At 32.3% G+C, this 12,862-nt stretch overlaps 1 protein-coding gene across 1 annotated transcript in view; it reads left to right on the plus strand.

Moving 5' to 3' along the window:
• LOC123715023 (tachykinin-like peptides receptor 99D) overlaps positions 1-12,862 on the plus strand; it is an 86,579-nt gene that overhangs the window by 62,958 nt on the left and 10,759 nt on the right. The window contains exons 2-4 of the mRNA XM_045669809.1: positions 3,118-3,256; positions 4,478-4,631; positions 10,003-10,177. Of these exons, the coding sequence (XP_045525765.1) occupies positions 3,131-3,256; positions 4,478-4,631; positions 10,003-10,177 (455 nt within the window). The 5' untranslated portion in view covers positions 3,118-3,130. The remainder of the gene's footprint in view (positions 1-3,117; positions 3,257-4,477; positions 4,632-10,002; positions 10,178-12,862) is intronic.

A 12,862-nucleotide genomic window follows, 5' to 3' on the forward strand; every position in this document is an offset into this window, starting at 1 on the left:
CTTACCTCATAAAGTTGTTTCGTAAAGAATGCCCGACGCCTACACTTTATTACCACGAACATTATGTTGCCGTAAACACATTTAATTTATACTCTACTCAACGATATTTGTTTGCTGAAGTGCCCTTCCACTTAATTGAAAAAGTAATCTGGCATTTCGCTCCTTAGTAGTTTGAAGATACCGCCGTAAGATTTTTAATGATACTGCGTAAATATTTAATTTAAAGTTCCTAGAGCATATTATAAATTTTAATATCTTTCTAATCTGTGATTTTATTAGGTTGTAATTTTAATAACATTTGTTTATTTTTAATTTGATTAAAGAGTATTTTAGTTGTGTTATTTTTATGAAGGAGTAGATAATAACTTAAAATCCTAGAATTTATTGTGATTTATGACTATTAAGATTAGGTATTGAAGGGATCGCTTACTAGCGGTATATCCGCATGTTGCTTCCCTAATACTAATGTTAGCATTAGCATTAACGTTATATATACACACATATATATATATATATATATATATATAACGTTATCTGTTTGTATACGTATTATAAATGCAACAAAGTGTTAATCAATAAAATCTGCTACTCCAGAAAAACGTATCTAAAGTACATTCGACATTCATACAATAGAAAATGTTCCTTACATAAGTAAGAAAAAGTTGAAACTGCCCTTTCAATAAGTGTATTATTAAGTATAATCGCGGAAACCAAAAACATTTCCTATTTAATTAACACTCGGCTTAGGAGCCTAGTCCTGATTATATCCGATTCCAATATATTCTATCATATTCACTCAAGACAGAAATGAGAAATGCGTCGATGAAACCCTCAACGACAATAGACGTTTAGTTGATGGATATAATCGATAGGATACGCAATGCTGCGAAATAAATTTAAGCAGATAAAAATAGTGTAGGTTATAAAAAATAACAGTATATTTCATTACATAGCTAAAAGAATTATTGAAATATTAGGTATTATAAGAGGGTTAATACTAAACTTCAGAATTTTGTTTAATTAAAAACAAACTTTGACTGCGGCGTTGCTGTCGTGGTTTTCTGGTTGACAAACAAGTTATTGCGCCGTCTAGTTTGTTAAGGTAAAACTATATTATATACTTCTCTGTTACTATAGTTTTTAAATGTTTTAAGGGAAACTATTTATTAAATATTCTTAGAATTGATAGACAACAAAGAAAAACTAATGGATTATATTGATCAATATGAAAAAAAGTTAAATTGTATATTACGTAAGATTACATAACATTTTTATTTTATTTTAACATGGTTTTTCTTCATACACGTACCATATACCCCATACAGTAAGATAAAAATCGATTTCAGTCATGACACGACACTAATCGTATGACATATGATAGTGACACTGTTCGAATCCAGTGAAGTATCAACACAAGATTCTGATATTTTGAGGAATGGCTTAGTTAATGAGACCCTTATGCCTTTGTTTCCATAACCTATTTTCATAAGTTCTATGCCGTAGGTACATGCATTGTGTTACAGAATAGCCAATATCTAAGTTATATATGAATAAATGATACTTTGATTTTAATACAAAATTAGGTTACTTGTTAGAACTGTAAAATGTTTTATCAAATTTCCAATTATTTATTGAAGACTTCTATTTATCATTGTTATATATTTGTATCTTATTCAAACTACTGAATTATAATTTATATTTATTTATTATAATTACTACTGAATTATAATCATAATGCAGATCGATAAATATGTTTGCTTTTAACCCTATTATCTAGAAGCGAAACGCAACTCTTCTTTGTCCTCTTAAAATATTTTTGAATATCCCAACTTCATAAAGAATAATTAATATTATCTAAAAGCTTACAATTTCTTGTTAAGCCCTGGGTACTTACGAAGGCGCTTTATTCTAACGGCTCATTAATTAACGAACGATTCTATAACTAATACGGAAAGTATACCTAATTATTTCAACCAAAAATATACAATTAAAGGTAATTAAAACGTAAAATATATAGTCACATGCACATGGTACTTATCGTTTCCAATGTTCTGTGGATTCTTTTATTAGTGACATTTCTCAATCCAAACAAAGCAGCCGCCACAGCCACAAGTCAATCTACAACGTGACGTTAATTATTAACTAATTCCTTCCTTAAACTAATACTAATATATTGTGTTACTTTAAAATAGATAATGTTTATTGCATATTGAACAACGCTTTCAATACCACAAAATTTTGAGTATTTAGAAAACTAGTTCCTTTTCTTACCACGTGAATCTAAACTTTTACATATCTACTTATAACCATCTGACTTAGTTAAATAGAAACGTCATAGAAGATTTCGAAAAGCTCTGCAATATTTATTATTGCTACATTTGACAATAATAAATATTATTATATAAATAATCGTTTAATTACTTTAAAAACTATTGGTCATCTAATGAAATAGAAAAAAAACTAATAACTTTCGATTGCTAGATGTAGATAATCGAATTGTTCTACCAATAAATAACCAAATTCGAATTTTAGTGACAGCCACAGACGTAATCCATTCCTGAACTATCTCGGAGGAGTTAAAGTTGATGCTAACCCCGGTCGTCTAAATCAAACTAACTTCTTTATTAAGCGTGCAGGAATAATTTTTGGGCGTTTCTATGACGTTTCTATTTAGTTAAATAGAAAGAGATTTCGGAAAAAACTGTAATATTTATTATTGCTACATTTGACACAAACTATTCAACTTCATTTTCCATAGAATGATAAATGAAAAATACTCTGTAATACTTCTTCTCTCTGTATAAACTTTAGTCTGCCTCCAAATACTAAGAATGAGACACGGAAATGTGTCTATTTGTAACATTAGCACAACGCCGATTTTCACTTATTTACTTTTGCCGAATGTTACAAACATTTGAGAAAAGCCATTTGAATGAGATTACTTTGTTACGTAAACATAAAAATAACCTCTAAGTTCACTCGCGCTGAGTGCTTTTTAGAATAAATATAAACATTTTTGAAACCAAATTCGTTTTAGTTATTTTTTTTAAGTTTACTGTAGCCCATAAGATACTATTATTACATTTCATTGACTATATCTCACATTCAAAATCGCAGGTGTGATGTGACAATGCTGGAAGAGTTACGACCGACAGACACATCGAACTGGAGTACGACGTACGAACAAGACTTCTACATAACATTCTACGATCAGACAAGCGGACAATATGTTAATAACACACAGAATATTACACAGGTAAATGCCTGGGTTCAGCTTTTAATTGCCAATAGCGATAGCTGTACCGATGTAGATGTTCTTCTTTGCATTTCATTGTAGTTCCCTGAATATGCTGTCTTGAAACAGCGCGTTACAAAAACTATAAAAGACAGAATCTAACGCTCCCGGAAGTTAAACAGTACTGGCGCTGTATTCACAATTTCAAACTTACTTGCTAAGTCATAGATTTTCTTAACGACCGGCTGATAAATGATTGGCAGCTAAGTACATTTTCAAGGCTTCAGAAATTATCTATAATAATGAAATAATGGTGTGTCCAACAATTTCTTCTTCACCTCGGGTTCTAGAGTCTTTACAAAGACCTTATGAATATAAATTAATTTTGTAATATTTCGGTATTGAAAATGTTAGCGTCCATCTGGCCCAGTACTTAAAAATTCACAATCCATTTCAGGCCGTTAATTGAGTTTAGGCACTTTTGAGTAAATAACGTTATGGTAGATGTTTTGAACGGTTCAATTTGACACCATTTTCTGTGTACGTTTTAACGATTTTGACAACTAGATGCTGAATATTCAGTGTGTATTGCTTTATCGCACTTTTGTTTCTGTATAAAGTCTAATATATTTTGTTTCTTAATATTGAACTGTTTATCATCATTTTCAATCTGTTTATTGTTTAAGTCTTTCATATATTTACTAACTGACTGACCATACTTGTAAATAAAATGGATGTCTTTAAACTATAACAAGCATAGCAGTACACAAGTCTAAACATATAATTACAACAATCTGCAGGCGCTTAAGTGCGCGCCTTCATTTAAGAATAAGTATCGCGGTACTTTTTCTATTTAACAATTTTTACGTAAAAGCTTAATAACGGCATGGTAGATGTTTTGAGCTGAATATTCAGTGTGTATTGCTGTATTATTTTAGTTCTTTATTTTTAATTATTATTATTACTATGAATATGATTTTTTATGTCATATTGGGCTTGTATATGTACATTAGCTGTCACCACTTTTGTACTGAATAAAATAAAATGAGTTTGTTGCATCTACTACGTATTGCTTATAAATTCGGTTTTAAGATATACATATAAAAAGTTTCATTCTTTGTGATTTAATCTAATATAAAAATTTAGAATTCATTAAGAATTAGACTTTGCTTTGTTAGATGTATTTCAGTGTAACTTCTGTTCCGTTCCATTCCTCTTTACGGTTTTAATTTTTTTTTTCAGGTGTACCAATCATTCATATTACCATGGTGGCGACAACTCCTTTGGACGGTTCTTTTCGCGGGTATGGTCGTGGTATCAACCGTGGGCAACCTCGTCGTGATATGGATAGTTCTAGCAAATAAACGTATGAGAAGTGTGACAAACTATTTTCTTGGTAAGGTTTTAAAATGTTTATAGATATTCAATTACCGACTTATATGACGTCCATAATAACTCTTTTTTGCAATTTTTTTGAAATACTTTTTAAATCACTGATAATTCAAGTTATACTTGGCTGTATATCAGTTAGTTCATTTTTTTTGTTTATTTCATTAACCAGATATGTTGATACGTTATATCTCACTTTGTAACAAAATAACTCAAACCTTTTTCAACATATTTTTTATCGTGTTAAGCGTACTATTCAAAACCGAAGTCATGAGGTCAAGCCTAATGATTTGTTATTTGTTTGTATCTGAAATAATCTTAAACATTTTTTTTTTCATAGAACAGTTGACAAATGGGCAGCAGGCTCACCTGATGTTAAGCGATTCCGCCGCCCATGGACACTCTATGCCAGACGGCTCACGAGTGCGTTGCCGGCATTTTAAGAATTGGTACGCTCTTTTCTTGAAGGACCCTAAGTCGAATTAGTTCGGAAATACTTCAGTGAACAGCTGGTTTCGCATTATAGTAGAACAAACTGCTTTAAAAACGCTCAGCTGTGGAACGGCGGACGTTGAGGTGACACGGGAAAATGAAGTCTTGTCAGGCAAAGACGGCTGATCCAGGCTGAGGTAGTCTAAAGTAAAATAATCAATGATACTGATGTAATGTGTGCTGAAATCCAAAAAACTTGTAGCGTAACAGTAGTAATTATTATCTGATATTAAGGTATAAGATGAAAGTTAGTGCTCACATATTATAATGAAATATCTTCCATAAGCGTTTGTAAACACTCGAAACGTTGGGATAGTTATATAATAATTAACGTTAAAATTACTAGTAATTATGTATACTCTTTGATGCGGTCGAGTTGGAACTACCCGAAGGAATTTAGTGGGTATAACTCACCCGGTTCTCGTTCTTCAGGTACGAATTCCATTTGGTTCGAAGGATGCGCAATTTTCTAACTAAAGACGACATATTTTATCATTAGTATCTGAAAGTGTGGAGTAGAGCAACTTTGTCTAGCCTTATCTTGTACACGTCACTGGAACCGTTACATTTATCTTAGTAGGCCGACGCGTAGAACTTTTCCTTTGTAAGCTGATAAGTGACTTTTTAAAACTGGCTTCTTTTGTCTTTTTCTTCCTATTATTTTATACGTATGAATAAAGGGTCACCGCACACATATCAAGTCGGAAAGGGATCGTCACCCTATCACCAAGTTCAGTATTGTTTGTATACAACTCTACTGCAAAGCACACTAACCGGAATCGTAACGTAATAGCCTTGCCTCGGAATAGGCTCCGAACCACGATGTGATGCGAGGTCAACTTGCAGTTCCCGCGCTTATGTCTTTCCGTACCCGAACTCACGATTCTTGATATTTTCTTTTTCCTCTTCATCAAGGGTATTCTAAACCGGGACATAACCGCTACACTTAGCAAGCCGTAAGCGCGGTGTTGCCTAGCCGTAGCCGAGTTGACGTACAGGAGCTACTGATATGCTTTGGTTAGGTTGACTGCTAGGCGAAAAGCGATATGTTGAGGATCCCTTTCCGAGTTGATGTGTGTGCTGTAACCCTAAGGAAGTGATATTTTTAGTACAAGGAAAACCTCTGTTAATTGTTTTGTGAGTCTTATAGGCCGAAACAATGATTGCAACAGTATTATATAGAATTTATATGACTTCCGAGCTCATCACAGTCGCAAGACAAACAATTTGGCGACGGAGAATTTCAATTGATAAGTAACTACTCACATTTAATTGAGACTGATTCCATTTGGAATAAAAATTATGTTAAGTTTAGTTTTTCATTACTAGGACGTTGTCGAAAGATTTTGGTGGTCGGTATAAAAATGTTTTGGTATTGTTTGAAATTCACTAATAAGCCTGGCATGTATATAATGTAACCCCAGTTCGATTTCCGGTAAAACTTTTCTCCAAAGTTACGATCCACGTGCACTGATTAAGAAAATTCAGTATTGTATGGTTAAATAATGGTAGGTAGAAGTTATACTTCCATATTCCGTTCCGCCTATATTAAAATTCCGAACGCTAAAGCTACAACAAATATTTGAATAATGTTCTGTATCAAGAGAATTTTATTTAGCCTTTAGTTAAACTATACAGGACTGTCAAGAGCTGAGTAATTTCTAGGAATATGTTGAGAACTTTTTTGATAAACATCTAAAATGTCTGAATAAATTCAAAATTGTTTCTAGTAAATTTTAAGAGAGTTAAAAATGTGCTGTAATCGCTATGATTTCTTATAAGAATATAACCGATAATCATAAGGTCTAATCGTAAGATGTGTTTAATAACTTTGTATGAGACCTGTAAAACAAGGAAAGTACGCTGAATGCCTGAAAAAAAATTTGAGAGCCAGCAAACTTGAATGGTTTATAAATCAATATGATCAAGTATCAAAGAAATAAATTTGAATATAGAACGACTTTGAATTTTGACATAAGAAATTTGAAAATTGACATTATGCGATTTAAGTTGACTGCTTGCTATTAAAATAACGTGCAACACGCAAAACTTTAAATAAATATATATTTATTATGTAGTAAGTGCTCTATAGTATATTGTAGACTTTGGCATGTAATTTCCGTTATTCAAACGCAAGAAATACATTTCAGGAGTACTAAATCTGGTAAACGAGTTTATTTTAGACGAAAATTTCCTATTTTCTGGGAATTTTGCGGTTCAGTTTTACTTGCTACAAAAATAGTTTGATATAGGTTTAACGTAATCGTTGTGACGGGACATCATATAATGCCATTTCCATAAAAGAGATTAACAACTAGTACACTTAGGCGATATTATAAAAGTACAGTAGTTCAAATTTAAAAATAGAACATAAAACTGGAAATCTAAAATCCAGTTCTTTTTAGTGTTTTACACGCAGTTTAACACGTAATTGCTTAATTACGTGTTAACGGTGCATTTTGTATAACATTTGTTATATTTTAAATGGCTTACGCTTTTCAATAGTGATATCAATTATCATTCTGAATTAATTGTTAAGTTCGTTATGAACTTACGACATCTACGGAAGACTACGGATTGAACTACATCGAAAAAATAGTTTGACAGCTCTTGAAATTAGAATTAACTAGAAAACGAGTCCATAAGTTTCACAACAGGACTAAAACTTGAATAAGTTTTTGTTTTATAGAGTAGCAATTCATCTGTACAACATTATAACTGAAAGTTTGAGCGTTCACAACCGTCTAATCGTAGACCACTTCATTACTCGTTCCATAAGCTCCATTAACAATCCCGCCATCTAGATTTAATTTTCACAAACTAAAATTAATAAGCTGCCCGCCATTGCCATCTAGTGGCTACTTATACAAACTAATTTATCACAAAGGCCCGTTGAACACGTACATGACTAACTTTGCCAACGTCCCACAGATTAAAAACGTTAATAATACGCTAGCGAAACTCTTTATGTTCTGTTCAACTTGACAAATTAAATCATTCTGATGTCTCCTGCTTTGTTATGTGAATGAACTTAAGATAATACCGTTTACGGTATATAATATTTATATTCGTGTATATTTCGTGCTTCAGCATGCGACTCTCATCCCTGAGGTCGTAGGTTCGATCCAAGGCTTACCACGGTTCACTAATGGACTTTCTGTCTATGTGCGCATTTAATATTCGCTCGAACGGTGAAGGAATACCTCTTTACGAAAGAGGCTATCTTGCCTAATAGATTGACAAATGATTATGAAAGGGAATCAGAATGTTGTAGCGCCAATGATTGTTTTTATAATTATATCTAAATATTGTTTTTGAAAAAAATGTATAGTATATTGATGAAACTTATTAATTGTTGTTTCTGTATTAGTAGGTTTATGTAATTTGTACAGACTATAGAAGTAGTAATTCATACCAAGTGACTTAATTTTTTTAATGTATATTCAACTTTATACATAGAAAACAATTATGTTAAACAAAAGCAAATAAGAATAGACATTTCGTGGTATTATACTTTAAAATGTTAAATATTATTTATATTCTGACTATTTGAGTTCCGTGCTCGGTTTATCGTTTAGTTTATGATCTAATGCGTTCTCTTCACAGGGAGATAAAATGATATAAAGCGATAAAATGGTCTAATCGGATGTGGTATAAGGATGCAATTCTAAAAACTGACTCTGTTTGTCGTTCACTTTGATAGTTATTCGACGTCTCTGCAATCACAATTAAGCGACACGATTACTAGTTTCAACGGTATCTTTTTCTGAGAGAAGGCTGAATTAGCCTCTAAGAAGCTCGGCTTGCATGGCGAGACGTTACTTCACTACGGGCCATCGCTCGCAAATCTATAAAGCGCAAATTCGGCCCAACGTTTTGTTCTCATCTCTGGGCGGGATCTCCCCAGTATCAGCTCCTTCCGCTTGACCAGATCTAGGGCATTTTCATCTTTTACCGTATTTACCATTGGATTTGGATTAGACAGTGTTCAGAGGAGTTGATTGAATTAAGTTCGCTGAGTTTCATAATCGGACGTCAAGGCTAAATACTAAATACCACCTGTATCACCTCAACGTCCGTAATTCCACTGAACTGAGTGTTTTTAAGGTGGTTTTTGCCGTGTACCAAAATTAAGTGGAACCAGCTGCCAACTGAAGTATTTCCGAACCAATTTTTATTTAATAGACTTAGGGTCCTTTTAGAAAAGAGCGTACCAATTCTTAAAAAAGTGTGCGAGATTATCACCTAACACCAGATAAGCCTCCTTCCCGTATGTCCGCTGTTTCATAAAAAAGAAAAAAAATATATGGGTATCATAGAAGAATTGTGGATGTATTTGTAACTAAACGGAAGTGAAAGCTAGAAACGGAACGGCATATTCAAAGAAGATACGAGCATTCTTTGACTTGTATTTATATATAGAAAAGTCTGTTTAATACATGGACATCGTATCATCGAATGCCAATTTAGAAAATACCAAATGCTCCGTTCTGGAGGTAGTGGTGACGTAGTGTCCAGGCACGCGACTCTCAACAGTGGTCGTGCAATTGTGACGTCTCAATTCCACGACTGTGCTAGTATCACGTCTTACACTCAACATTCATTGGCGTTGAGAAAAATTATCAAAAAACATATATTTACTAGCAAACCAGACAGATGTTGTTCTGTACACATATCTTAAATACAGTAATCTTATTGTAAGTCTAAACAATCTGCTTGAATTAGTTATTAAAAAATTATATTATAAAACCTAAACTTTTTTCACACAAAAAAAAATCAAATTTGGTAAAGAAGGAGTTTAATTACAAACACGCACAAATATTTGTATATATTAACACTACTGATTTTCTATTATAACGTATTATTAAAACTGTATTTTTTTTCAGTGAATCTATCAATAGCGGATGCAATGATGTCGACATTGAATGTTACGTTCAATTTCACATATATGCTGTACTCCGATTGGCCGTTTGGACATTTTTACTGCAAATTCTGCCAATTTGTTGCCGTATTGAGTATATCTGCTTCGGTGCTTACTCTCATGGCTATCAGTATTGATCGGTAAGGATTTTATATACTTAAGACACATTATGACACAGGCAACACAAATTATGACGGCGTCATTACTATCAACTCATTATATCCACATGAGCTGAGCTCTACGGTTCTACGCACATTAATTAAGCCGTTGCATCGCGTCAAGGAATTCTATAGAACATTATGATGTTCAATAGAATTTCTGGACTGTTAAATACAAATATTATGTCTGATCGATATGTGATACGTGACATTTTCGTAGATATTGCTGTAGTCTATAAAAGTGTAGTGCATCAGTTTGTTCTATTGTCAATTGTTTCCGCACCGTATAGGCATTGTTGCACCGTGAAGGTTTCCTATGCACTCTTATCTTTTTGAAGTGAAACTTCTTTAGGAGCATGAGGGTAATTTTTTTACGGATGAAAAGCAGTAATAATAATATAAGCGTCTCTAAAATGTGCAGTTTATGTCGAAAAAAAGAGAGAGCGATTGAGACTGATTGAGAGAGAGTGCGAAAGGGCGAACGTTAAATGAAGCAAACAGCCATGTAGGGAGAGTAGAACGACAGTAGATGCTATTTTTACAAGATATTTAGATAATGTTGAAACACGAACTGATATTGCATATTTTACTTATCATAATGCTTTAGTCACAACAATACCAATATAAATCGCATCGAATAATGTAAGTATCGAAGATAATTTTTTTTTAAATTTGTATTAATTTCCGACACTTTTAATATTTTAATGACAATATTAAATTCATTAAATTCTTTTTCTCTTCCTCTAAGTCTCGGAATTCTAAAGTTTTAGATTTGTATAAATATGAAGGAAATTTATTTAGTTTGCCAAAGAAGTTTCACTTCTGACATGTGTACTTTTTACTCAATTTTTTTTTGCCTATGTAAATCAGGGATAATAAATGGTTTTAAATTATTTTGTAAATAAGTTCAATTGGTCCGGTCAGTATTGGAGCAACGCAAACAGATAGTCGAATCTATCCTCTTTGTATAATATATTTGTACTTTGTATTGTCCTTATTCTTAATTCTAATATTAGTATAGATCAAACGGGAATACTTCATTAGGGAAAACTTAACATATGTATAGAATAATGTCATTGCGAATTTTTATTGAATAAATTTAGTTATTTATTCAATACTTTTATTTCAAATATTACGTTAGTTATAGTATTAGTATAAATAGTAATAGTATTATGAGGAGCAAAAGCTCCGAAAGTACAAAAGTTAATAACTCATGCCATATCATACTCAAACAGCAAAGAGGGGGGGGGCGTAAATCTGTGATGATCAAATAAATTTGCATGAAAAATTACAGTCGGTGGTAATGGTAATTTTAATTGATTTTTAAGTGAGAAAATACATAAATATTTATTTAAATAACTCAATTCTCTTGGTCTAAAGCGCTTCGTAAAGAATTTTTTTCTTAGGTTTCATAAAAGTTTAATAAGATGACTCGCTTTGTAGGGCTAGGCATTCGTAGGTTTTCATAATCAGACAATTTTGTCCTTATTCTTAATTCTAAATTCAAATAATAATGATAAAGTAAATCAAAAGTATCGTGCGATTTCTTAATAAAATGTAATTTTTGTAAAATACTTAATTCTGAAAATTTCATACACCAAAATACATTTTTTATCATAACGAATACGATACTGGCACTGTGCTAACAGTAACATTACTCACATTTCCTCCAAAAGTCCAAAATATAACCATCGCTAATATAATATTATCCCTTGTCGAACGCGTCATATATGAGAAGTTATTTGACAGTTGACATTATATCGGAAGTTATGTGACATTCGTATTAAGTGACGAATGAAAAGTAATAGCTTATCCCTATCTACCTATTCGCTTAGATCCTTCTCTATATTCCTTTACTGTACCAGCATTACCTGTCGACATCGTATCCCTTACTTTCTTACTCACTGATCTGAAACTGATCTGTCTTAATATTGTCCTAATCGCTGTTTATCTTTTAATTGCTTTGTTATATCTTATGTAATCTTGCGCTTCTTGTAATCTATTTTTGTTAATAATCTACTATTGACTGGAAGACATCGCTCAAAAACGATTAGGTCGCCAGTTGTCCTCCTTTTTATTTAATTATGTCAATTGCATTATATTTCTATACATGCGGAGTGTTAATAAATAAATAAATATTATTACGAAGAAGGGTTGAATTAGAGGGTTTCTAGATTTTTCTACAACTTTTAGACGTTTTCAGAAAGCTAAATTAAGTTTTAGTGAAAGTGCGTGCGTAAATGCGTGTAATTAAAGTGATTAGTTTGTGCATTTATAAGTGTGTATTTTGTGTATTTAATTGCAATTGAATACCTCGTTGATTATAAACCTTTTAAGATATTTTTAAGTAACAATATATACCTTACTAGGCATCCGGTTTTCTGTACGACTCGCGGCAAAATTTGGCATGCAAAACACTAAATATACTACGACCTATAAGTAATTCATGAGTACTTCGTTTATGAATTAAATAAGTGCAGAATCAGCTACGTCTCAGGCCACGATTCCTCAGTAGCAATGAAGTATGCCTTATATTTGTATCAATTACAATGTGTAACATATGTTCTGGCGGAGTAAACTTCTCTGCTCTTCTTCGTATTCTTGGTCGTCGGTTTTAAATAACAGAAGTTCCTCATTTCATCTCGTGAAAATAAAAATCTAGAAATC

The sequence above is a fragment of the Pieris brassicae genome, chromosome 1 (genome assembly GCF_905147105.1).
Source record: "Pieris brassicae chromosome 1, ilPieBrab1.1, whole genome shotgun sequence".
Taxonomy (NCBI): domain Eukaryota; kingdom Metazoa; phylum Arthropoda; class Insecta; order Lepidoptera; family Pieridae; genus Pieris; species Pieris brassicae.